We start from the raw sequence: 26,906 nt of genomic DNA, 5'->3' as shown, positions 1-26,906 counted from the left end.
TGTGTTTGTGTACGTATATATGTATATCACATTTTCTTTATCCAGTCTTTTCTACCTCAGAAGAGACTATGTAATTATGGCTCAATCTGATTGACACATGCTTGGAAGGATATCATAGTATCCTATTTTTTGAAATAACTTGATGTCAAGAGGTAGTATAACATTTCTGAAAAAAATATAATATCTCTGGTCAGGGCCGATTGTGGGTGAACCTGAGAAAGCTGCCTTGGTGTGAGGATCACGGCTCACTCTCAGAACCAGCAGAACTTACCAGAGTGATCCCATGGACAGGTAAAGATGTCCAATGGTTAGGAAAATTCACAGGCTGTTTGGTACCACTGAAGGTTTTTTATCACTCTGTAATCTCCCAAATCTCACCAAACTTGTGTACTTTTTCTCATTCCTGGCCTCCAGAAGGACATTTTCTAGTATTTCCATTTCAGAGCTCAACAGCGTATGTCCTTGAGTCCCAGTGGCAAGTGTCAGGAACTGTCAAGTCACACCTATCAACAAGTCAACTTACTGCAGAAAAAATAGAGAGCTGCGTAGAAGATGGTAACACAGGCAAGACCCTGGGTGAAAGAATTAGAAATCAAAGATTTTCTGTACTTAAACTTACTTCTACAAAAGTTCGGCTTCCTTCTTTGCCTTTCATATTTTATCAACCCTTGTGTTTCACCAAGATGAGGATTCCCCAGCTATGAGAATGGTAACACCTCAGAAATAGACAACATGACAAGAATAAATCTGCTTGAGGGAAACCTTGTGCCTCTACCTTGAATTTATTGTATGATTTTCATAGTAGAGACATGACTTGAGTAGACTCCAGGTGTCTCATTTGTCCCAGAAAAACCTTGAAAGGAGACTTCTGACTCTTTTCAAGTTGCCAATAAATGTGTATTGCTGCAACTGGAGTGACCATTTCAGTCCATCTCATTGCTGTGACACCAAGATATAAAATCTGTTATAATATGTCAGATGATTCCAAACATCTAGACTTCATGTTTCTCCAACTTTTGAAAAGAAGGAAAGAAGAAATATACATTGTCCCTTCTGTATACTTATACTAAGGCCGTTATTAAAAATAAACTTTTCTTTTCTCTTCTGTGTGTATGTCTTCCTCTATTTTGTCTTCTTACTGATATATCCCTCTACTGAACTCTTTACTTTTCTACCCACCTGAAAGTGAGCACGTCAGCACATGTTTAGGGTAATCAGCCCCATTTGTTAACCAGATGGGCCTGTGCCACACCCTCCCTCTCAGTCTCCTGATTGAGTCTTACCCTTTATTGGAATGAATAAGTGATTGTTTCTTTGTCTTTGTGTTTTATCCATACCATTTTCCCTGTCTAAAATATATTCTCTCTTCACAGACTACCTCTATCTACCAAATACATATTTCACCAATATGTATTTTTTAAGGACTAAATTCAATATTGCCTTTTCTGAAGACTTCCCAGGTTTTTTTTTCCCAACCCCCAAGTTGTTTACACCTATCTTTCCTCCCTCGATCTGCGTGACATTGGCCTTATTCCTGCCTTTGACATTCTACCATTAGTTCCTTGAGAATAAGGATGTCTTCATCATGAATCCACATCTAGCAGTGTCTGGCAAGTCTGTTCTCAATAAAGTGTTTTTGAAACCAGTTGAATGAAGCTACTTAACAGGCTCAGTCTTTTCAACTGACCCCTTTTGTTTTCACTTGTCCTGTTCTTCTGTGTTACTCTGATTATATGGATGCTCTGGTGTTGTTATTGCTATTGTTGTTTTCTTTTATGCTTTGCAAATCATACTCCTAATATATCAGATAAGGAGGCCATGGTCTTCCTCAAAAACATTAGAGAAGCTCTCACTCTTGGTCTAGGCAAGTTGATTTTATCCTTTTTGGTGACTAGATATTCTTTTAGGAAAACTACATAATCTTTGACCTCAAAAACGAACATCTAAAAATTGTGTCCCTCTGTGGAGCCCACGTTAGGAACACCAACCAGCCTGAGGGCATGCTGAGAGCTTTGACGTCTAGAAGTGGAAACTTGGAAGATGGTACTCTTCATAGGACGCAAGTTGAGAGCCAGAAAGTGAAGGTCCCAGGCCGGGTGCTGACGAAGACATGCCAGCTTTTGGGAGTTAGTACGTCATTGAGGCCCATGGGTCCTGAGTCCACATCACCTTAGAAATAGAAACCTTGACTTTGTATGCCAATGTGTTTATGCTCCTTTAATCCTGTAGTTTTTCATTCACCAAGCGTACTGTTCATTCTACCTGGAATGCTCTTCTCTTAAATCTTGTATAACTGTCTCTTTGTCATTGAGCCTCAGCTCACATATCACTTCCTCAGTAAGGCCTTCCCTGCCGCCCAATCCCAAGTACTTCTCATCACTCCCTCAGTCTCTCTCTGTCTTTGTCAGTCTAGAAGTATCTTATTTATTTGCTTATGGAATCCTTTTGGATCTGCCTCAGGTAGGATATGAGTTCTATGTAAGCCAGGGTCTTGTCTATTCTGTGCACCTCTCTTTTCTTGAGGGGTGACTCACCTCACAGATCAACAATAAATATATCTTTCATGAATGGATTCATGGAAGATATGGCATAATGCTGGGCACTGGGATATAAAATGAATAAGACATGGCCACCAGCCTCTAATTTTGTTCTAGGTAGAGAAGATAGACATAAAAATAAATTATTATAATCTTGTGTTAAAAAATGTGGTAAAAGTGGTTAATCCAAAACATAGTGAGGTCACAAAGAAGGGAGTGATCAACCCTAAGGGAGTGAGGCAGGATCAAGCAAGGTGAAACTTGAGTTAGGATTAAACTAATGAGTAGAGGCTCACCATGGAAAAGGAAGGAAAGGCATTGGGCATTGGGCAAACAGCACATGGTGCCTGCAGACATTCAGAACCGCAGGGCTGTGGGCAACATGGTGTGGAGCAGAAATTACCAGCACACTGTTTTCAGTTTTTGACTTTTTCCTTCAGGTCTGTGGTGTTTAGGAATCAGAGGTGCCAACTGAAGGCGTTTGTGTCCGCACTTAAGCCAAAGTTGCTGTGGTGGGGAAGTGATCCCCTAAAACTGTAATGGGGGGCAGCAGGCAATGATATAAAAACCTTGGTTATAGGTGTTTGTATCACAGGGAAGTAGGGAAGGAGTGGGAGGTAGTATAAGAGCTGCTTGGTCAACTGTACCCCCATCTAGAGTATCTTTGTCTCTCACTAAACTGGGTGTTTTAGATTTTGTATACACAGTTACAGTGGGTTCCTGCCACTCTCAGTTTTAAAACAAATTTAAATTATAGAACAACCATTCAACAGCTTCAGCAGTTAGAGGGTAAGGGTAGTCTTGGCCAGTTTTTGCTTGTTTAATTTAGATTTAAATAGGGGAGAAAAAAAAGGAATAAACCTGCATGTGAAATCTACAACTCAGTAGGAGGCATAATGTACATCTGGGAGCAAAATCTAAGATGTAAGAGGTCAGAGTGAAAGACGGTGGCGCGCAGTGAGACTCAACACCCTTTAAGGCCAAGAGATTTAATGAGGATGAGCGCGGTGGCTACAGAACCTGAGAATCAGATTGCAGCATGGAGGCAGGGGTGTGGCAGGTTTTATAGAAATTTAAAGCGACCTGTCGGTTACCTATTGGTCGGCAGATGAGGTATTTTTGGGATTGGCAGGGGCTTTCGCGGGCACAGGAACGGTGGGCTTTGTTGTGGAAGAAGAACCCGGAGAGCCTTGTCTGAGCCTCCATGTTAGTTTGTCTGGGCTCCTTCTTAGGCAGGAGCGCCTAAGTTACAGCGTGATAGAGTTATGAGTGGCTATGAACTCTATCACGCTGTCACAAGATTCAAATTTTGCTAAGTCACATAGCACAGAATAGTAAGAAATTGATGTACTTACATAGAAATTTAAGACAGCTTTCTGACAGCAGATAATAGATCTTTTAACCCCATCATGAGCCTGGGAACCTGCCTGAAGGTACGTGTGTCATTTAAGAAGGAAAAGGAACATGAACTCACTTGGGTTCCCTATTGTACTGGTCTCATCTCAGTCATTGTCTCATTGACTTTGTATAGCACCCCCCCCCCCAGGAGGTGTGTTATTTTTACCATAATACAGATGAGGAAAATGGGGTCATGTAAGCTCCCCAAGGCCACCAACTAGAATGCAGTGAAGCTAAGATATCACCCCAAATCCAAGTGATTTCTAACCCATGCTCTTTTGTTATTAAACCTATGCTAACCCTCACCCAACTCCATGATCTTCTGAGTCCAGCATCACACAGATCCCCATATTTTACTTTTTTCTCTAAATCTCCTCTCCTGCTTTCCTGCAGTAAGTATACCTTGTAACAAAGTACCTCCAGGACTCCTCTAGAATTCAGGGGTGCTTTTGTACAGCATTGCTTCCCAGTAGATGGTCCCTTTTTTGACTCGGCTGAAAATTTCCTAAAATTTCCAGTATGTGTTACTGGATTTTAATTCGATTTCTATTAAAGCACTCTCTTTATAAAAATGCCAGTGACCTTAGGGGGTGCAAATGGTTTTTGGCCATATGGCTGCTTTGTATAGTTGTGAAGAAGTCTGGGCTTTAAGTACAGCTGTCACCCCCACCTGTACACATTACACCCCATAGATGAGTTTTTATCCCTCTCCTTTCCACACTCCCCATTCTGAGTCTCCAATGTCCACTCTACCATTCTGTATGCTTTTGAAGACCCTTAGCTTAGCTCCCACTTACAGTGAGAACATGCAGTATTTGGTTTTACATTCCTGTGTTACTTCACTAAGGATGATAGTCTCCAATTCTATCCAAGTTGGTGCAAAAGACATTAACTCTTTTTTATGGCAGAATAGTATTCCATGGGTGTGTGTGTATGTGTGTGTGTGTGTGTGTGTGTGTGTCACATTCTCAGTATCTGCTGATCAGCTGATGAGCATTTATGTTGATTCTACATCTTTGCAATTGTGAATTGTGCTGCAATGAACATACATGTGCAGTGTTTTCTTCGTATAACGACCTCTGGTGCTTTGAGTAGATACCCAGTAGTGAGATTTCTGGATCAAATGGAAGATCTACTTTTACTTCTTTGAGCAATCTCCATATTGATTCCCATATAGGTGCGACTAGTACTGTCAAATAAGTGTGATAGGCATTGTATTAAACAAAATGGAGTACTTTTCTGTTAATGAGTACAATGGCAACTGCCTAGAGTAAATCTGTGCTGCGAATCTTTAAGAGGAAAGCAGAATTGCCAGATACATTTGATGATCAGAGATATCCTGGGAGAACCCTTACCAATGTCTCTAAGAGGGTGTTACTGGGAAATACTGATTAAATCTGTCGGCCTGCTTATCATGTTTTATTTTACTTTATTTTTTAACTAGTATTTTTTATTTCAATGCCTTTGGGAGATACAAATAGTTATCAGTCTGGGCCTTAAGAGTCTTGTACACATTGTACCCAATAGGTTATTTTTTTGCCCTTCCACCCCTCTCCCTTCCTCTTCTGAGTTTCCGGTGTCCAGTATATCATTCCCTATGTCTTTGCCTAATGATTTTTAATTTGACGAGGATTTGGGGTGATATCTTAGCTTCACTGCATTCTAGCTGATGACCTTGGGCCGCTTACATGACTTCATTTTCCTCATCTGTATGATGGTAAAAATAACACACCTGCTGGGGGGGGTGCTATACAAATGATTTTTAATTTTTACAATGATAGTGATTTGAGCCATCAAATAGTTTGTTAAAAACAACGTGGTATGAACAGTGCCCTCACTTTAAAAAGAGTTGACACTCATCAATTGCTGTTGGAAGAATCAAAGGCCAAGGTAGACATCCAGGCACAATAAAATATATCTCTGGTGTTGTGGATTTCCAAATAAGAAAACTCTTATTTAACTAGATTTTAATGAAAAGTATTGTTTCTGTCCCCTATTCGTTTACTAGTTAAGGTAGTCTTCATTAATAACGTGCATTTGAGTTTTCCGTTTCTTTTTATATGTTTTATTTTCCTATTCTCACTTTCCATGATACCACACACATTATTTTTTGAGAAAAATAAACTTGACCATCTCGTGCTTCATTTAGACCCCGTTATACATGTTATTTCTCCCATTGAATGAAAACTCTAATTGTTAGTTACTCATTCTAACAATTCTTTATCTTATTGACTCTTCAGGAAACAGACGTGGTGCCAGACACAAGACTTTTGGACAAGTTTAGTCAGATCACACCGCAGCTCTTCTCCCCGCTGGATGAGACCACCCAGCACCCAGCACTGGAGACATTGCACATCATTGACTTCTTTATCGCGTTGGCAATTTGCAACACAGTGGTAGTCTCTGCTCCGAACCAACCACGGCAAAAGGTGAGGTCTCAAATGCAGGTAAGGGCCACCTCCCAGTAGACTGCTCTGGATTTAAGTGTGCTGGTCTTGTTATATAGATGATGATAATAATAAATCATAGCAGCTGTGCAGCATGTATTCCGCATTTATTCTATGCTCTGCACTTCCCATGACCTAAGTTACTTACTGGTATTAACATGTTCAGTCCTCCCAGCAACTCTGTGAGCTAAATGCTATTACTCTACAATTCCCCATTTTACAGATGAGGTTAAGAAATTTGGTGGTTTCTCTCACCCATGCCAGCTCTGATATGTCTTTTGTGCTTTCCTCTCTTCTTTCTCTAATAAACTTTGTTTTAAAACTTAAAAAAGAAAGAAAGAAATTTGCTCAGAGTCAAAGAAGCATTAGGTGGAGGAGGTGGAATTTGAACCTAGGAAGTATGGCTCAGTGCTACTACACTGTCTAAGAGGACAGCTGATGGGAGCAGTTCATTCTGCTTTCACTTCCTTGCCAAATTGAAGCTTTTGTTGAGACTTCTGAGACCTCCAGCATCATAGGTTCCCTCAAACAAAATATAAAGTATTCACCCTCATGTTTAGTGACAACAGATCTGTTCATACTAGTTGGGTTTGTTTTAAACCGATCAATGTAAAATCCAATCCATCTATCATATACCAAGGTTCTGCAGTTCCTTCAAAAGCAGGATTTGTAAAGTTGCTGTGTAGCTTAGAATTCATGGAAAATGCATTTTCAGTGAGGAAGAAAGCTTGCTTCATAGGCTGGTGATTTACCACTCACTGTGCTGACATCCTTGTATATAACTATCTCGCCTTTTGCACACATTCGCTTAAAATTCAATTTGTAGCATAGCCCAATTAAATTTTAATTTTACATCAGATCATTTTCTTTTGGCAACTTCAGAGGTGGCCAACTTTAACATAAAAATAATTTACTTCCAATTAAGCTGCACTTGATCAGAAACTATTTTTACAAAATTTGCCTAGAAAGTTGCTCTTTAAAAAAGCAATTATGTAGGCAGAGAATAAATTCCTGGGTGTTCTTTCTCCCCTGTGTAACAATTTTTTTTATACATCTGTTTTCAAAGTAGGCATCTTTTGGTGTTTTCTGTTTAAGGAATAGTATTGTCTTATTCCCAAAGAATATAATATTCTACTGCTTGAAGAAAATGTGTAGGCATATGAGTCTAACTTTATGGTATTTCAAGGTAATGACAGAAGGGCATTTCTGAGTTGCTGATATATTTGAAAATCGATCAGCAAGAGACACTTAAACTGTCTTAAAATCGGTAGTTTTTAGGAGAAAACTTTTTAATTCCCTGGACATTTCTGATAAGAAAATTTTAGGATCCAACTAATTAGTCTTCCATGATTAGTGTTGAATTCTAAGTTTAGTCACTGATAAAAATTAAGATCTAGGAGAAATCAGAAATGAATAAGAAAAGATTTCACAAAGAAATGCAGCTGGTTGCAGTGGTTCATGCCTGTAATCCCAGCACTTTGGGAGGCTAAGGAGGGAGGATCATTTGAGGCCAGGAGTTTAAGACTGGACTGAGCAACATAGCAAGACCCTGCTTCTACAAAAACATTTTAAAAATCAGCCAGGCATGGTGGCACCCACCTGTAGTCCCCCCTAACTTGGGAGTGAGGTGAGAGGATCACTTGAACGCAGGAGGTTCAGGCTGTAGTAAGCTGTGATCATGCCACTGCCCTCCAGCCTGGATAACAAAGCAAGACCCTGTTTCTAAAAAAAAATAATAGAAATTCAAATTTACATCATGAAGCTGATAACTCTTCTCCTTTAATCTTTGTTTGCTGGTCTGTTTAACAGAAATATCAAAATAACAACCTTTCATAGACTCTGAACTATAAAAGAGAAAAAATACATTTTGTTAAACTTTTTATTTACTTTCTTCCAGTGTTTTCATCATGTGTATCACTACCGATTTTTCTTATATTTTTATACCATTCTCATAGTTTTACCAATATTGCCCTATAGACATTATTAATTAAATATTATAAAACATTCTAAGATGTTTCTTTTTTGCTGCTATGGAATACTTAATTTGCTTATAATTTTTAAGTTGTTATTGCTGGAATACACACAATAAAGGTTATGCATTTTCTACATTTTAAGTTATTTCTTTAAAAAGAATTGCTATAAGTATGCCCACTGCTAGCAAAAGAGCCATTTTATGTCTTTTGCTTTTAGTTGTCAAATGTCTTCCTAAATGGTTGTAGACTCTTCTGATGTCATCAATCTTAGCAGGCCTTGTTCATATGGCTATTTTATTTTTATTGATATTTTCCAAAGTAGTTGTAAATAAGGATCAGGCAGCTCCTTTTAAGAGAGTTGCAACTCTATTCAAGTCTAACTTATTCTCAGCTTGCCTTCCAAGTTGTTATAAACTGTTCTTGACCATATTACCAAGACCTTTCTAAACTGTCTTGCCTAGATCAGATGCCCTTCCCTGGGTGGAATGCCCATTAAGTCTTTGGAAGATATTAAAAACCTCTTCCAGAGATGGTCGGTCCGAAGATCAAGTTCACCGTCGCTCGCTGGTGGGAAGGAGCCACCTTCTGGAGCTCCAGTCTCTTTTGTGAGCAGACTGCCTCTCCTTAATCGAATGAAGCTGGCGTCACCCGTGGAGGAAGAGGTCTCTCAGAGCTCCGGGGGCTCAGCCTGCTACACGGATACAGAGAAACAGAACAGAGATGAGAGCCCCATGAACGGTAAGGGGGAGTGCCCCCCTGCACAGTCGCTGGCCTCCAGCCTGTGTTATGAGGCCGAGAGCCCAGACGAGGCAGCCCTGGTGTATGCAGCCAGGGCCTACCAGTGCACATTGCAGTCCAGGACGCCGGAGCAGGTTACAGTGGACCTGGCTGCTTTAGGGCCATTGACATTTCAACTCCTGCACATCCTCCCCTTTGATTCAGTTCGGAAAAGAATGTCCGTGGTGGTCCGGCACCCACTTTCCAACCAGGTTGTGGTGTACACAAAAGGAGCCGATTCTGTGATCATGGAGTTGCTGTCAGCAGCCTCCCCAGGTAAGTTCCTACACAGCAGAGACAGGAAAGGCTTGGAGATGAAAGGCCGCTCTCCATCACTTTATACAAGCAGAGAAGCACATACTGGGGGGTTGATTGCATTTGGTGAAGGAGGGGAAAGCTGTCTAGAATTTGGTGGAAAAGCAGGTTTGGGGGCTTCCCAGATTGGGGTTCAAATCTGGACCCCATTGTCAGCCATATCTTCATCAAGTTACCTAACCATTCTGTGCCTCAATCTTCAATGAAATGGGTCTTATAATACTGCCTCTGTAAGTTCCTGGGAGATTTAATAACATGCTATATGCAGTATGTGAAGAGCCTTTGCCAAGTGCCTAGCAAATGGTGAGTGCTCAATAAGTGCCAGCGAGTGTTATTACGAGTTATTCTTCATGTTGTCTTTCATGGTGTGGAAAACAGGAAGTTATTGGTACTTTCCTCTGCCCAAGGAGAAAGGTACAGGAGAAAGATGTATTCTGAGGGGTTCCTTTTATAGATACCATTTGGGATTCAAAGCTGGAAGGGCCTTTGTCTATTATAGATTAAACTGTCAGTGTTTTTCAAGATGTGTCTGTCATTGGGAAAACAGGTCAGACCATGAGTGTTTCGTTCATTCTTTCAGATGGAGCAAGCCTGGAGAAACAGCAGATGACGATAAGAGACAAAACCCAGAAACACTTGGATGACTATGCCAAGCGGGGCCTGCGCACCCTGTGTATCGCCAGGAAGGTAGGACTCTGAGTCTTTTTTTTTTTTTTCATTGTCTAACTATCATTTACTGAAAACTAGCATGTATCAAGTCCCAATCCAAGCACCGTGGAAAGTCTCTGGTCACCGGTTCTCTCTTCATCTTCTCTGTTGGTTGAAGTTTGTTCTTAAAGTGTTTTGCCAGAAGGATGCCTAAAAATTATCTTCTCCAGTTTCTCTCTTGTTTCATTGTATCTGTGAGGACCTTGGTATATAAACAGTTGTGTGGCCATGAACAAAAATCTCTGAATTGACATAGACTCTTCCTTCCCTTCCTTTGCTTTCTTTCTTTCTGGTCTTGCTCTGGAGTGCAGGCTGGAGTGCAGTGGCGCAATCACGACTCACTGTAGCCTCAATCTCTCAGGCTCAGGTACTCCTCCAACCTCAGCCTCCTGAGTAACTGGGACTACAGGCACACCACACCCAGCTAATTTTTTTTTTTTTTTTGTAGAGATGTAGTCTCGGTATGTTGCCCAGGCTGGTCTCAAACTCCTGGGCTCAAGCGGGCCTCACACCTTAGTGCTGGGATTACAGGCATGAGCCACCACACCCAGCCTTGGATCTTTCTTTCCCTTAGGACTCTGAGCATTGCTCCCTCTGCCTTCTAGCATTCCATGAGCTTTGGAGAGAATGAAGCCATAGGCCAGGTTTAATTTCCCTTAGAAGTTCTTGATATTTTTTCTTACATGCCCAGAAGTCATTTTTCTGTAAACCCAGGTTACCTGACTAGATATCATCTTTGTACTGATTACTCACTATTGAGGGTAATTTGGGTATGTAAGTAATAAGAAAGAAGACAGAGCCCCCAAGAAATGATTTGAGGGATGTTATTACTAGAACCTGTCCTTTCTGATCCAGATTCTAGTATTTGGGTGCTGCTTTAGGGAAAGTGAGCTCTGCTGTAGCCCCCAGAGAACTCAACCAACCTACTGCATGGAGACTGGAAACTATCCCCTCAGCCCACCCCACACAGCTGTATGAACATGGAGCATTGAAGATCCAGCCAACTCTGCCTGGTCAGCTGAATGACCCTGCCCTGATAGAAACATAGCCCACAGAGGTCAGGTTCCCTCAGATCAAATGGCCTTGTGGGTAAGAACAGTAAAGAGAGGAACTGCCTCACCCCCTTTATTCACCCTGCTTTGTATGCACTGAAATGTAAACTTCTCCCTTTATGGCAACCTAAGGACAAAGGGAAATAGGTCCTTTATTGCAATAGGTCCTTGGAATAAGACTTTGTGATTTCACCCACATGGCCCCTCACTTTTTCCCTCAACAAGTCATTAACAGCATAAAATAACCATCAACAGTTGTCAAAGGTGATGATGGCTATTGAATTCCTCAAACTGAATTGTCCTCTCACCACTTGCTCAACTGCACCATAGAATCGCCCAATCTGACTACCAGTTGGAGACCTCTCCCAACTGCATGCTTTCTGGTATAATGAAAGAGATGAATCCACTTTCATCATACATGATATTCAGATTTCCGGAGACCCTGGGGTCTGTCCATTATCAATTTTGTGCTAGCCTGATCACAGAGTTTGGGATGCTCACGTCCAGATGTTGAGAGAGCACAGACCTGTTGTGCCTGTACTCAGGCAGCAACACCTGAAGCGAGCTGAAGGCTTGATATTTTGTCCGAGGTGAGTCCTGGTGGGACCCTGTCCATCCTATGGTTTGCTTCCTAGCTTTGTTCTTCTTCCCATAGGTCATGAGTGACACGGAGTACGCAGAGTGGCTGAGGAATCATTTTTTAGCTGAAACCAGCATTGACAACAGGGAGGAGCTACTACTTGAATCTGCCATGAGGTTGGAGAACAAACTTACATTGCTTGGTAGGTAGATTCTGTTGCACGAGAATTGCCTGAATGGAGGATTTGGAAAAACACTGGATGTTTCCAAATAAGTTATTCCCCAGTGCCTTTTTTTCACTTTGAGCTAATGAATATATGTGTTTCTGCCTACCTGTGCAGTCTGATTTGTACCCAGTTTTCAGTTCCTTTCATTTCCTCTTCCGATGCAGTGAACTAGACTTCATTTGTGGTGGGATCAGGGTGGGCACCCTTAAAAAGATCATTTTAAAACCCAACACTTAACACAGTACAAAGCCAAATAAGTATCCTGGTTCAAGAGAAGGAAGCCCAAGTTTCTTGCCAGGTCTTGGATACTTAAAATGTGTTATCTTTTTTAATCCTCACATCAAATCTCCGTCTTCTTTCGAGGAAACTTGGGTCCCAGAGCAGTTCAATGACTTGTTCAAGGTTACATGCAGGTGGCTGGCAGAGTTAGTTACTAATTAACCAAACATGAAACTTAGGTCTGCCTGGATCCAGGGTCTGTTTTTTATCCAAAACCTGCTACTAGACTACTGCAATTTATTTCTGTTCTCTTCCTGATTTCAACTAAAATTACACAACTGACAACTCTTGTCTTGGATTGAACTGCATCTTAGAATTATCTGGAGAGCTTTAAAACATACTGATCCCTGCATTCAACCCACTGAAGTTCTGACTCAAATGATCTGGTGTGCGGCCTGGGCACTTGAATTTTTAAAAGCTCCCAAATGTAATTCAAAGGGCAATCAAGTTTGAGAACCGTTGCCTTAGAGGCTGGAGATTTATTTTTTTCCTTTTTCTTTTCTTTTTGAGTCAGAGTCTCACTCTGTCACCCAGGCTGGAATGCAGTGGCACAGTCACGGCCACTGCAGCCTCACCCTGCTGGACATAGGCGATCCTTCCACCTCCACCTTCCAAGTAGCTGGAACTACAGGCACACACCACCATGCCCAGCTAATTTTTTGATTTACTGTAGAGTCAAGGTCTCGCCAAGTTGCCCAGGTTGGTCTCTAAGCCCTGGACTCAGGCAATCCTCTCGCCTCTGGCTTCCAAAGTACTGGGATTACAGGTGTGTGCCACCGCTCCCTGCTGGAGATTTTAATTCTAATATAAGCACTAACACATCCATAGACCGGCATCTGAGCTCCATTCTTCTGTTTGGGGAAAAACATTGATCTAATTCTGTCTAACAGCTAGAATAATGATGCCTACTCTTAAATGATTTCTCTGAGATGGTATTAAGTAGTTTAGGTCTACATTTCCTTAGCTACAATCCCCAAATCAAAATGCTCCATGGGTTTAGTGCCAAAACTCATTTGGCAGCAAAACCAGGCCTGTTTGATGGAAGACTATTTATAGTCCTTATTTTCCTAATGAATGTGAACATTTGCAAGTTTTCCTGCAGAAATATTAATATGCCTGATTACCAACTGTTAAAAAGATGGTATAGGCATATTACCCTTTAAAAGCGGAACAACTTTTGAATTCCAAAGCACATCTGGCCCCAACTGTTTCAGAAAAGAGATTAGTGAACTTAGATTAGAAAAGAGCATTTGCAGATAGATATTACATCTTCTTGGCAAGAGCATTTTTAAAAGCCTGTCCTTCGTGGATGTGGAGAAAAGGGAATGCTCATGTGCTGTTGGTGGGAATGTAAAATAGTTCAATCTCTGTGGAAAACAGTCTGGAGATTCCTCAAAGAGCGAAAGATAGAACCACCATTTGACCCAGCAATCCTACTAGCAGGGATCTACCCAAAGGAAAATAAATCATTATATAAAAAAGATACCTGTATTTGTATGTTCATGCACTGTTTACAATAGCAAAGTCATGGGACCAATCTAAGTGTCCATCAACAATGGACTGAATAAAGAAAATGTAGCAGGCTGGTCTCAGTGGCTCAGCCTGTAATCCCAGCACTTTGGGAGGCCAACGCGAGTGGATTGCCTGAGCCTGTGAGTTGAAACCAGCCCGGACAACTTGATGAGACCTCATCTCTACAGTAAATCAAAAATTAGCCGGGTGTGGTAGTACACGCCTATAGTTGCGGCTACTTGGAAGGCTGAGGCAGAAGGATAGCCGAAGCCCAGCAAGTCGACGCTGGAGTGGCCATGAGTGTGCCACGGCACTCCAGCCTGGGCAACAGAGTGAAACGACAACTCAAAAAAAGAAAAGAAGATGTGACATATATACACCATGGACTACTACACAGTTTGTTTCGTTTTGTTTATAGTTGGGGTCTCACTCTGTTGCCCAGGCTGGAGGGTAGTGGCACAATCACCGCTCACTGTATCTTCCACCTCCTGGGCTCAGGCAATCCTACCTCCTCAACCAGGAGTTTGAGACAAGCCAGGACAACATAGCGAGACCTCCATCTTTACAAAAAAATCAAAAAAATTAGCCAGGCATGGCAGTGCACACCTGTAGTTCTGGCTACTTGGAAGGCTGAGGCTGAAGGATTGCCAGAGTCTAGCAAGTCGACGCTGGAGTGGCCATGAGTGTGCCACGGCACTCCAGCCTGGGCAACAGAGTGAAACGACAACTCAAAAAAAGAAAAGAAGATGTGACATATATACACCATGGACTACTACACAGTTTGTTTCGTTTTGTTTATAGTTGGGGTCTCACTCTGTTGCCCAGGCTGGAGGGTAGTGGCACAATCACCGCTCACTGTATCTTCCACCTCCTGGGCTCAGGCAATCCTACCTCCTCAACCAGGAGTTTGAGACAAGCCAGGACAACATAGCGAGACCTCCATCTTTACAAAAAAATCAAAAAAATTAGCCAGGCATGGCAGTGCACACCTGTAGTTCTGGCTACTTGGAAGGCTGAGGCTGAAGGATTGCCAGAGTCTAGCAAGTCGACGCTGGAGTGGCCATGAGTGTGCCACGGCACTCCAGCCTGGGCAACAGAGTGAAACGACAACTCAAAAAAAGAAAAGAAGATGTGACATATATACACCATGGACTACTACACAGTTTGTTTCGTTTTGTTTATAGTTGGGGTCTCACTCTGTTGCCCAGGCTGGAGGGTAGTGGCACAATCACCGCTCACTGTATCTTCCACCTCCTGGGCTCAGGCAATCCTACCTCCTCAACCAGGAGTTTGAGACAAGCCAGGACAACATAGCGAGACCTCCATCTTTACAAAAAAATCAAAAAAATTAGCCAGGCATGGCAGTGCACACCTGTAGTTCTGGCTACTTGGAAGGCTGAGGCTGAAGGATTGCCAGAGTCTAGCAAGTCGACGCTGGAGTGGCCATGAGTGTGCCACGGCACTCCAGCCTGGGCAACAGAGTGAAACGACAACTCAAAAAAAGAAAAGAAGATGTGACATATATACACCATGGACTACTACACAGTTTGTTTCGTTTTGTTTATAGTTGGGGTCTCACTCTGTTGCCCAGGCTGGAGGGTAGTGGCACAATCACCGCTCACTGTATCTTCCACCTCCTGGGCTCAGGCAATCCTACCTCCTCAACCAGGAGTTTGAGACAAGCCAGGACAACATAGCGAGACCTCCATCTTTACAAAAAAATCAAAAAAATTAGCCAGGCATGGCAGTGCACACCTGTAGTCCCAGCTGCTCAAGAGGCTAAAGTAGGAGGATTACCTGAGCCCAGGAGGTCCAGGCTGCAGTCAGCCACAATTGTGCCACTGCATTCCAGCTTGGGTGACAGAGTGAGACCCCCAATTCAATCATCATCATCATCATCAGCATGATTGGATAAAGTCCCCTCAATTTCCAGACAAGAAAGCTAACCAAACAAAGAACAAGTAGGTTTGATAAACTCATTGATCCCTGAGGCCTCCGTCCCAAACTGTGACCCTGTATATGACTCGGCCTGAGACTTCACACTTCCTCGGGGTCTCTGGAAACTACCAGAGCAGTTTGAACAGTTTAGGGTTGAGCAAGCCGACAGACATGACTCAGTGCTGGCCTAGGTGAGTGCTGGCTGGTGTTGGCTTCTTATAAGCCCTGGTGAACTTTGGTCTTTTTCAGGGGCCACAGGCATTGAAGACCGGCTGCAGGAGGGAGTCCCTGAATCCATAGAAGCCCTTCACAAAGCCGGCATCAAGATCTGGATGCTGACAGGGGACAAGCAGGAGACAGCTGTCAACATCGCTTATGCATGCAAACTGCTGGAGCCCAACGACAAGCTCTTTGTCCTCAATACCCAAAGTCAAGTGCGTATAATGACATTAAACCAGCTCTTTTGTTTTTTCAAAACCAGTGGAGCATTTGGGATCTGATGTAGTAAGGAGGAAAAAACAAAAAGCAAAAACCAAAACAATAACTATTTGCTTCTTGATAATTATTTATTCTGTCCAGCTTGTGCTTGGCCAGACCAGGGGTGTAGGGGATGCCATAGTTCTTCTAAAGATTTGTTGGAAAATGGTAATGGTTCAGAGGAATCATGCTGAATAAAGGCATTAGAAGAAAGTTTCCTTTTTTATTTTATTTGCTTTTTTTCCCTCCACACTGGATTACTAGGGATTTGATAAACTTAGCCCAAAATAAGAAAATATATCAAGTCCTGAGACAGAAATCTGCCTCCCTTTCCAAATGAGAAGTGATAATTTTTATTGAAATCGGGTGAATACATTAATAAATTTTTTTTTCATTCTAAAAATAGACTCTCAGGGTAATCATGCCCTCTAGTGACAATTCTTAGATTGTGCTCCTGAAAATATCAAGTTTGAAGAACTGTTTCAGGGAAGGAAAAAAAAAAATTTTTTTTAAAGAAAAGGAATTTAAGAGGCTTAAACCGAGCCTATTTCCCCCAATTTTTCCTCCTGCTAACCTCTAGTGCCAATGTTTTAATTGGTTAAATAGGCATTTTATTTTGCTCAAAAGGTTCCTAGTGTAGTGGTTCTCCAAGATTTGTGTATATTGTTTATTTTGCTTGGAAAACTTCCCTCCTTCCTTCAGCAGTCAGACTTTTATTATCTAGTGCCTTTATTCAGCAATGACTCCTCTGAACCATTACCATTTTCCACCAAGTCTTTAGAACTATGGCATCCCCCACACCCCTGGCCCGGCCAAGCACAAGCTTGACAGAATAAATAATTATCAAGAAGCGAATCATTATTGTTTTGGTTTTTGTTTTTTGCTTTTTTCTCCTGACTGTGGTCTCCATCCCATCCCAGCCGTCCACCTTCTCGCAAATCTTCCAGAGCTCTCTTTCGGGCTCACATCTCAAACCCCTTCACGGGCTGCCATGATTGATTAGCGCGTCTTATGTTCAGTCTTCAGTCGGTACCCACTAACGGGTACATTTTGAGAAAAAAGAGTCTTCCTTATTTGACACAGGGTGGGTTCTCCTTGACAGTGGCCCAGTGACCTATAACCACAGCCACCGACCGGCTTCCAGGACCAGCAGGGGGCTGAGCATAAGAAATCTCTTAGTCATTTGGGTCACCAGAAGCCATGTGACCTCCGTGACTGGTGAGACCAGGGGTCAGATACCTGGCCTGCCCCTGAGCGGTCACAGCCACCTTGAGGGGTTACTCACCTTCCTGCACCTCATTTTCCTTACCTGTAACATGAGAGTAATGTCTGCTTTGTTGGGTTGTTGTGGGCATTCAGTGAGAAGATATAAATTGTTTAATGTTATACCTGGCAGATGAGAAAGCCTCAGTGAGCATGGAAAAAGAAAAGTAATCAATTCTGGGTGTTTGGTTTTGACTTAGAGATTTCTACAAACAGTAAAATAAAGGATTGTGTTTACAATGCATTCGGTCCATGTAACAAAATTGCACTTATATACCTTCAGTTTATATAAATACAAAACTTTATCTTATAAATATACAATTTATGTTCTGTTTAAAGGCATTTAAAACTATCAATCCAAGAAGTTTACTATCTACTGCAGATAATATTTTTTGCTATCAGTAGCAAAAGTATTTTTCTGCTCTCAATACCTATTTCATATGTGAATTTTCCAGATAACTAAATAGAACACAATGAACATAGTTTCATTTAGTTTTATGATGACTTAAGATAAAAAGCCAGGTACCCAGTAGAGGCTTAGTCTCTGGTGTTGAAGCCCTCAGGAGTTGTAAGAGTTCAAAAAGGATTTGAAGACCATAGAGCCTAGTTTGTCACTGAGTGAAGAGATCGGTTCTATCACATCCTAAGTGGGCCATCTGGCAGCCAGTTGAATGTCTAAAGTGGTTTCTGTTGTGTCAACTTTACAAATTTCCATCAGCTTTTGCTTCTAGGTTTGCAAAATGGATTATAAGTGTAGCCACTTATGAACTGTACATAGTTTCTATTCCCATAAGTTTCTATAAAAAAATGTTTAATACAGTCATATCCTGGATTATTTACTGTATTGCAATATTTAAAGGCCCTTCAGTGTCTGTCGTTTTTTATTTTATTTATTTTTGTTTTATTTATTTATTTATTTATTTTTGAGTTGGAGTCTCACTCCATCTCCCAGGCTAGAGTACATTGGCACACTTATGGCCAACCCAGAGTTGCCTAGCTGGGCTCTGGTGATCCTTCCACCTCAGCCTTCCAGGTAACCGGACCTATAGGTGCATGCTACCATGCCCAGCTAATTTTTTGATTTATTGTAGTGATGAGGGCTTGCCAGGTTGCCAGGGCTGGACTCGAACCTGCAGGCTCAGGAGGTCCACTCGCCTAGGCCTCCCAAAGTGCTGGGATTACAGGCTGAGCCACCAAGTCTGATCTGTTTTATTTTTATAATTTAATTTAAATTATTCTTCTGAGATTAGCAACTTTCTATCCTCATAATGTCTACTACAGTCTGTAAAAAGGCTTTTCATACATGATTTCATTTGATAGTTATAATAAATAGACATAACAGATAAATTATTTCCATTTTATAGCCAATTACTCTTCAAGCATGGAATAAATTTTGAATTTTCTGACTCCTCTTTCCGCATACTTTCTATTTTGTATTATACATCACACATTATATATATACATATGTGCATATATACATTTATGTGTGTGTGTGTGTGTGTGTGTGTGTGTGTGTGTGTGAGTGTCTGTGTCTCCCATTGGTTCTCATTACTTGTGGAGTTATATTTTAAGAAGCTGCCTTGCACTCCAAATTAGTGAATACTGACCCAGGCTCCTAGGAGAGATACAGACTTAGCTTCCTGCCAGCATCTGGTCACAACATTTTGTCAGTCAGTGAGCACATGACCTTGTGTGTGTTTCTGCCTAAAGGCATCTTGTGTGATATACACACTTGATTTACCCACGTTACATACAGGGCTGACAGCACTATAACTCAGGCCCCGCAAAGCTTATTTCACACGGGCAGTTTCTCTGGAAAGCACAGCACAACCTGTCCTGTGCCAAGGAGCCCTGGTCAATACAGCCCTGTGATCAAGAGTCTATTTAAACAGCAAAATCATGTCAAAACACAGGGAAATGTGAAAGCATGGCACCAAGCAGGCCGTGAGCAGGACAGGAGTTGACGGTATCCGGGCAGTTCAGGAAGACCAAGCCTCGCTTTGTTTAGCCCCAACCAGGAACGGGGTCTTGGCAAGACTCAGGCATCACCCTGGGCATGTCAGCACGTGATCATGACAGTGGCACGTGATCATGATGGTGGCACATGATCACAACGGTGCCACCAGTACTGACAGAGACGATACATAAGCATAAGCAAGGAGGCAAATCCACAAGCGGGAAACCCACGGATCAGGGAGATTAGCTGCATGTGTGTCTCTTTATAATTATTATTATTTTAAATTTCGAGGATGTTTTTACATATTTTTTTTACTTTATTTCATTATACAGATGTGGGATACAAGTCCAGGTTAGATACATAAGTAATGTATGTGCAGCCCTCTTGGGAAGATACCCGGTGAAACACAAATCGTTCTACAAAAAAGACACCTGCACATGTGTTGATTGCTGCACTATTCACAACAGCAAAAACATGTTTCTATATCATTTTTATAATGAAAAATAATTTGCATATAAAAACTAAATGCTCAGAAAATAACAGCATGAAAACCTTTATAACCAATCTATAACCATAAAATGACCATTTACAGTCATATTTTGCAGAGTATCCACATAGGCTGTGTTCTGTGCCATAGGCATATTAATGCTACAATGACTGTATTTCTATTATTGCATTGTACAGTATTGTAGCTGTGTCTTTTCCAATGACAGATATCTTAAAAACCATTTTGAGTTAATAAACATCATTTTCAATGACTGCAAGGCATGTTACTCTCTAAATGTTCCATTTTAACTTAACCAAACTCCAGAAAGTTTTTATAAAAAGAATTTTTCCTATTCTACATTGTGCTCACCATGAGCACAGTGGATTCATCTTTGTATTCTTTTCCATGGGGGCTTTGAAGGGACATAGGACTGAATGTGTTCCCAATGTGAGTGTCACTAGGTGACTCCGTTTGTAGTTATTTATTATTATTTATTTATATCCAAGTTGTGTTTACTGGGATGGTTTCCCACTTATCTGGATCCTGGAGGCCTTGGTGTAAAAGCATCCTGGAGGAGCTGGTGGTCCTCCCAGTGACTGCCAGAAGACGTTGGAGCAGCCAACATCCACTGAGCATGGCTAGTGGACTGTGGTGGTTTTATAGCACCCTGGGCATTTCATGTCCATGAACTGGGTCCCCGCACCAGGTACTTCTTCCTGTATTTCCCCTGCTCCTCTTCTGGAGACATGTTGTGTGAAGGTTGTCACTCCTGGAAGCCAAGGGGGCTCCATTTTAAAGTTGAGTCCTGTGTTTATCATTTCCGTGGCTGTAGATTTTTGTTGTGTCTCGCCCACGCGTCCCTCACCTTTCTCATTTTGTTGTGGGTCGAGAAATGCTTGACAAAACAGCGTTGAAGATCAAAGTAAATAGACCCTGAGGGAGGGGCTCTTCCATGCGTTCATGATTTCAGGCTTGGTGTATATACTTGAGTTCACTGCCCCTAGAGAGGCTCTGTCCTCAGTGGTCCTTTGACAGTGGTAAATTCTGAATGAGCTTCAGTCTTCCTCAGTAGAAACTCATTCAGTGAATGTTTCCTCAGTACCTGGTAGGGTCCTCTTTTTAGCATCATGAAGCCTTCCAGAGTAAACTAAAAGGAATATCTGCCTTTAAAGAACATCCTAACTAGTGTGAAATGAGCCTGTGTGCTAACCAGGTGTGGTAAGCACCACCTAGAACATTCTGTCCCAGATAGGAGCTCCATGAGGGCAGGAACTTTTGTGTCCACGGGCATATCTCCAGCTTCTAGAGTGTTTTCTAATATATAGTTTCTCAATAAACACTTCATGTGTAAAAAAATGTGTTAAATCAAAAGAAAATTTAAACAATACTGTTTTAAATGTCTGCTCTGTGCTGTGCCTTACACTAGGAGTTTTGCATGTATTAGTTTGCTTAATCCTCACAATTATCTTATAATGAAGATAATATTTGCATTTTTTTTTAGATAAGGAAGTTAGGACTTAAAGATTTGCCTCTGGTCACACAGTTAAGAAGTGATAGTATGAGACGAATGGAATGTTGGGATTGGCCATTGAAAAGGCAATTGCACACATGAAGAAATTACCCCACTACTTGTTTCTAAGAATTGGAGTGTGATGTTGCTCCATCCTTTTAACCCATCCTCACATACACACATAGAACTCTCTGGGGAGGCATCATAGAGTCTTTGAAAGTCATCAATAATCATTACTTGGGGTTTCCTTATCCAGTGATTGCTAAAGCATAGCAATAAAATTCTAGCTAGCTCTGGCCACTAAGGGCACCCCAAGGCTGACTATCTTTGCCTCTTGTTTCAAGGATGCCTGTGAGATGCTGATGAGCACAATTTTGCAAGAACTTCAGAAGAAATACCGAGTCTCTTCAGAGCAGCCGTCACTCCGTGTAGATTTACTTCGGCCTCCTGTCCCCCAGGACTCAGGAATACGGGCTGGACTCGTCATCACTGGGAGGACCCTGGAGTTTGCCCTTCAAGAAAGTCTGCAAAGGCAATTCCTGGAACTGACATCTTGGTGTCAAGCTGTGGTTTGCTGCCGAGCCACGCCCCTGCAGAAGAGCGAAGTGGTGAAACTGGTGCGAAGCCACCTCCGGGTGATGACCTTGGCCATCGGTGAGTGACTTTGAGACTGAACCCTGCAGGTCTCCCCTTCACACCATCCTAGAAGCCCATGCTCTGTCCTTTCCTTGCCCCCTTTCCCTCCCACCCCTCCCCTACTTTATTTCTACCACATTCATTCCCTCCCCTGTGCTTCCACCACCCCTTTGACCACCTCTTGTGAACCAGCTGTTAAGGATGTGGCATGGGAAACTATATAATAGTCTGTTGGTGAAAAGATGCCAAACTCTGTGAAATATTTTAAGATGGTTTATTCTGAACCAAACTGGAAGACCTAAGCCCAGGAATACCTATCCTCAGGAGGACTTGAGAATGCATGTCCACCATGGTTGAGTGGTGGTTCAGTTATATACATTTTGGTAAGACAGAAGTTACAAGGAACCATAAGTCAATACATGTGAGATTGTCATTTGGCCTAGGAAGGAGGGACATTCAAACAGGGGCCTGCAGGTCATAGGCAAATCTCAAGTTTTCTTAACTGGTAACTTGTAGTTCCTACTGAAGGAATTTTTGAAATCAATAGAGGACATGCTCTATTGAGATAAGGGGTCAGAAAACTCCAGGTTTGTTGTCATTTAGATGAACTCTTCTATGTGGCAGAGTTCAGGGAAGATAAGTAAGTGTCTTACACAGTTCCAGAGTCTAGGAGTCCCTAAGAGATGGCTTTGCAGGGCCACCAAATAATTTGGTTTCCTCCTTTATTTGTTATGTGATGTTATGCCAGAGTCAGGCTGGAAAATAGACTTTTTAATATGTAGGATAATAAGGTAATAAAACCCTATCCGGTGAGTCTCATCTGGTGGGACACCACGCCTTAGTTAGAAATTTGGATAAGAACAGAAAAGGTCAGACTTATTCCTCAGTCAGATCCCTCAATCAACGGGCTTCAGTCAGGTAATAAACTGAATCACAGTGCTGAAAACTCACAAGCACTACATTCAGAAAAGCTCAATTCAAAGGCATGAACAAGTCATTGATTCATTCAACAAATATGTCTCAAGTGCTTTTCATGTACCAGGCATTTTTCTAGGCAATGGAGATATAAGAGTGTATAAAACTGAAAAAAAGAATTTTTTTCTTAAAGAGCTTGCATTTAGTAGAAAGGCATTATACTTCATTAATACATAGGAGATAAGGTAGTGGGACATGCTTTTGAGAAAAACGAAGTGGAGTGAGGAGTGTGGCACCTTGGAGCTGGGGGAGGGGCTGCTGCTTTGCAAATGCTTTTCAGTGAAGGTCTCACTGCTATCTGTGAACAGAGACTTGCAGGAAGTCATAAGGGAACCATGAGATATCTGGGGAAGAACATTTTGGAAAAAGGGACAGTAAACGTGAAGGCTATGAGGTGAACCATGCATGCTACACCAGAGGCCAAAGGAGATTAAGCAAAGGGAAGAGTTTTCTGCAGATTTTCACAGGGCAGAGAGGTAGCAGGAGACCAGATCACACAGGTACTTGGAGGCTATTATTTTTGTTTTATCATTTTGCCTTTTTTTTTTTAATTGGATCTCACTCTGTTGCCCAGGCTAGAGTGTAGTGGTATGGTGATGGCTCACCACAGCTTCAGCCTCCTGTGCTCAGGTGATCCTTCCTACTCAGCCTCCCAAGTATCTGAGACTATAGGCACCACAACCAGCTTTCTTTTTTTTTCAATTTTTTTGTAGAAGCAAGGTCTCACTATGCTGCTCAGACTGACCTCGCACTCCTGGACTCAAGACTTGGCCTCCCAAAGTGCTAGGATTACAGGCATGAGCCACCACACAGGCCAGATTTTGGCTTTTACTGAAGAAATTAGGAAGCCATGGGAGGATTTTGAGCACAGGTGGGACGTAATCTGTCTTAAGTTTAAAACGATCATGTTGGCTGCTATGTCAGAGTCACTGTTGGGCTGCAAAGACATACATAAAGAGACTCATTTGGATGCCATCAAAATAATTCAGCAAGAGGTGATGGTGGCTTGGGCCCAGATGGGAGCAGAGAAAGTGGTGGAATGTGGTCAGATAACGGACATGGTTTGAAGAAAGAACTGATGACATCTGCTGACAGACTGACTAAGTTATATGAGACAAAGAGTTGTCAAAGGGAATGCCAGAGTTTGCCTAAGAACAGAAAGACCGGAGTTATCATTAGCCCAGATGGAGGAGGGTGAATCAAGAGTTGGGTCTTATCCTTGAGTTTGAAAAGGCCATTCAATGCCTACATATAATGTCAGGTAGGCAGCTAGGATAAAAGTCAGAAATTGAGCAATGAGGAATTGGCTAGAGATATAAATGTGGGACTCACACATTTAGCAGATCTCAAAGCCTTGATACCAAAGAAAGAGCATAAATAAAGAAGAGAAACATGGTAGTGTGAAATTGAGATCTGGGAGACTCCAGTGTTTAGATGGAACCCAGCCATCTCTGCAGTCTCTTTCAGTCTCTGCTTTCCTTTGGATAACTTGCCATCTCAGGTAATACTTCCCCTCAGGGTGATCACAAAGCTGCCAAAAACTGGATTTACAGCCTATCTTGCTAACAATCTGACTGCAGATTGCTGCAGTCAAGTATCAGGATGAAGATGGAATTTTGTTCAATTATCTTGATGAGTGAACATGTAAATGAATGAATTCTTCAAGCCCCTGGATCCTGATGTTCCTGAAGCTAGAACCCTGAGCTTTATAATTATATAAATTAGGTAGCTGGACATATTGGCCCTCCTGTGATCCCAGCACTTTGGGAGGCCAAGGCAGGTGAACTTCTTGAGTCAGGAGTTGGAAACCAGCCTGGGAAACATAATGAGACCTCATCTCTATAAATAAAAATAAAAATAGCCAGATGTGGTTGTGCATGCCTGTAGTCTCAGCTACATGGGATGCCCAGATGGAAGGATCGCCTAAGCCAGGAGGTCAAGGCTGCTGTGAGCCATGATCGTTGTGATCATGCCATTGCACTCCAGCCTTGGTGACAGAGTGAGACCCCAACTCAAAAAAAATTAAGTCGAGTCATGTTCCCATCTCTAAATAATCACTTAGGCCAGGGAGCAGAAGATGCTGATTGTACAGGCCTAGGTCGGTTGCCCACTCATCAACATGGAGGTTTGGGTCCACCCTAATCAAACACAGCGACTGAGTTCCCAAGGAAAACCAGGATGCTATTATCTAAAAACGCATGAATAGTTGGATAGCAGTGAGGAGCATTTGTTCATTATCAGGAGGAATGCATATTTGCCTCCTCTTGAGAAGCTCCCAGTGTTGGAGAGGCCAGAAGATCTGCACGCAACCATAATCCCATATGACAGGTGTAAGAGAGAGACAGGGCTGCTGGGGTCCAGGGAAGGGGCATCTGACCTATAGGGAAGACGTCCCAGTATGTTCCAGAGGAAAGGACATCTAAGCCAAGAGCAAGAACAATTGGAATCCAGCAACGCGGGGTAGAGGTGATGAGGACCGTGTTATAAAAACAGAGAGATGCACACGCTGTGGCCAGCAAGGATAGGGCCAATCTGGAGCATTGAAACTAGCATGGGTGGTACCAGAGAGACAAGTCTCCAGGTAGATGCCACAGCATGAGGGAGTCTAGTGCAGTACTGATTTTGGAGTTCTTCCTGAAGGCAGGGGCACTACCACATTTAATCTCTGCCTCAATAGCTGCTAAGTAACCTGGAGAAAGGGGATAAGCTTTGAAGGGTTTATTTGTTCACATGAGTGGCCCCTGTTGACTTGCAAAGTTTGCATCTTTGCTTCTCATATGTTTCTCACTTTTTCTTGTCCTCATGAAGGTGATGGTGCCAACGATGTCAGCATGATACAAGTAGCAGACATTGGGATAGGAGTCTCAGGCCAGGAAGGCATGCAGGTGAGTGCACCCAAGGACCTTGACCGTGACGTGCTTGTCCAAAGGCAGCACCCTCCATGGTAAAATCCCTGTGGTTGGGTGAGACTGTGTGTGGTTGACCCAGGAGTGGGAAACAGAAAGGTTATCCACTCATTCACTGATTATTTACTCGGTGAGTGTTGCAACATTTTCTTGGGTAATTTTAGCTGTGTGGTTCACTTGTTCCATTAAAAAAATTCCAGGAATTTGTTACCCAAATTCCAGGAATACGTTTTTTTAGCCCTACATCAGCTGTGTGGATTCTGACTCTGAAGAAAACTACCAAGGATTTGAATAAGGATTTTGAGACAGGAGGACAGGGAGGAGGAGGGGAAGAAAAGGATGTGAGAGAATGAGAATGAAGGGGGCGGGAGTGTCCTGCATGTGTGTGGGGAGGGGGCGGGGGGGATTGGACAGCATTTTAGGCACACAACTCCATTACATGCTTGTAATCCAAAAGACTGCTTTTCATTCATGTGTGGAATGAAAGCTGTCAGAGGAGGGTGGGCTTCGAAGCTCAAGGCTTCCTAAGAACTGTAGATAATGGCATCTTCGTGGAAGGTGAGAGACTCGACTCTTTGCCTGTCACGTTGTACTGTCCTGTGCAGCCAGGAGGGCACCACTTCTTAGTATTCTCTCCATTGAGAGAATGCATATTGTAATGCAGAAAACAGAGCTCTTGCTGAGGGAGCTGCTTTCCAGGGAAAGTTCATGTGCTAAAACTGCATCATGAGTAGGAACCAAAGAAAAATTTTGTTGCACGTGGCCATGTTGGAAAGCTGAATAGTATTATTAGGTTGGTGCAAAAGTAATTGCGGTTTTGGACTGTGACTTTTTAATCATTATAACTAGGTTCAAACACATCTTTATTAACCAAAATAGGAAGCATTACAATCAACACATTTTTGCCAATGAGATATAAGTTTGTTTATTCATGTATCATAAAAACCCGTGCT

General features: G+C 42.2%; 1 protein-coding gene across 1 annotated transcript in view; it reads left to right on the top strand.

Annotated features, from left to right (window-relative positions):
* ATP10D (ATPase phospholipid transporting 10D (putative)) overlaps positions 1-26,906 on the top strand; it is a 109,867-nt gene that overhangs the window by 61,761 nt on the left and 21,200 nt on the right. Inside the window, exons 11-17 of the mRNA XM_008062557.1 lie at positions 6,176-6,364; positions 8,817-9,408; positions 10,028-10,134; positions 11,863-11,989; positions 15,992-16,176; positions 21,781-22,090; positions 25,856-25,932. Coding sequence (XP_008060748.1) covers positions 6,176-6,364; positions 8,817-9,408; positions 10,028-10,134; positions 11,863-11,989; positions 15,992-16,176; positions 21,781-22,090; positions 25,856-25,932 — 1,587 coding nt within the window. The remainder of the gene's footprint in view (positions 1-6,175; positions 6,365-8,816; positions 9,409-10,027; positions 10,135-11,862; positions 11,990-15,991; positions 16,177-21,780; positions 22,091-25,855; positions 25,933-26,906) is intronic.

This window comes from Carlito syrichta, unplaced genomic scaffold (assembly GCF_000164805.1).
Source record: "Carlito syrichta isolate Samal-C Ts95f unplaced genomic scaffold, Tarsius_syrichta-2.0.1 Scaffold305745, whole genome shotgun sequence".
Taxonomy (NCBI): Eukaryota; Metazoa; Chordata; class Mammalia; order Primates; family Tarsiidae; genus Carlito; species Carlito syrichta.
The sequence above is the reverse complement of the archived record's forward strand: the minus strand, read 5'-3'. Positions and strand labels throughout refer to the sequence as shown.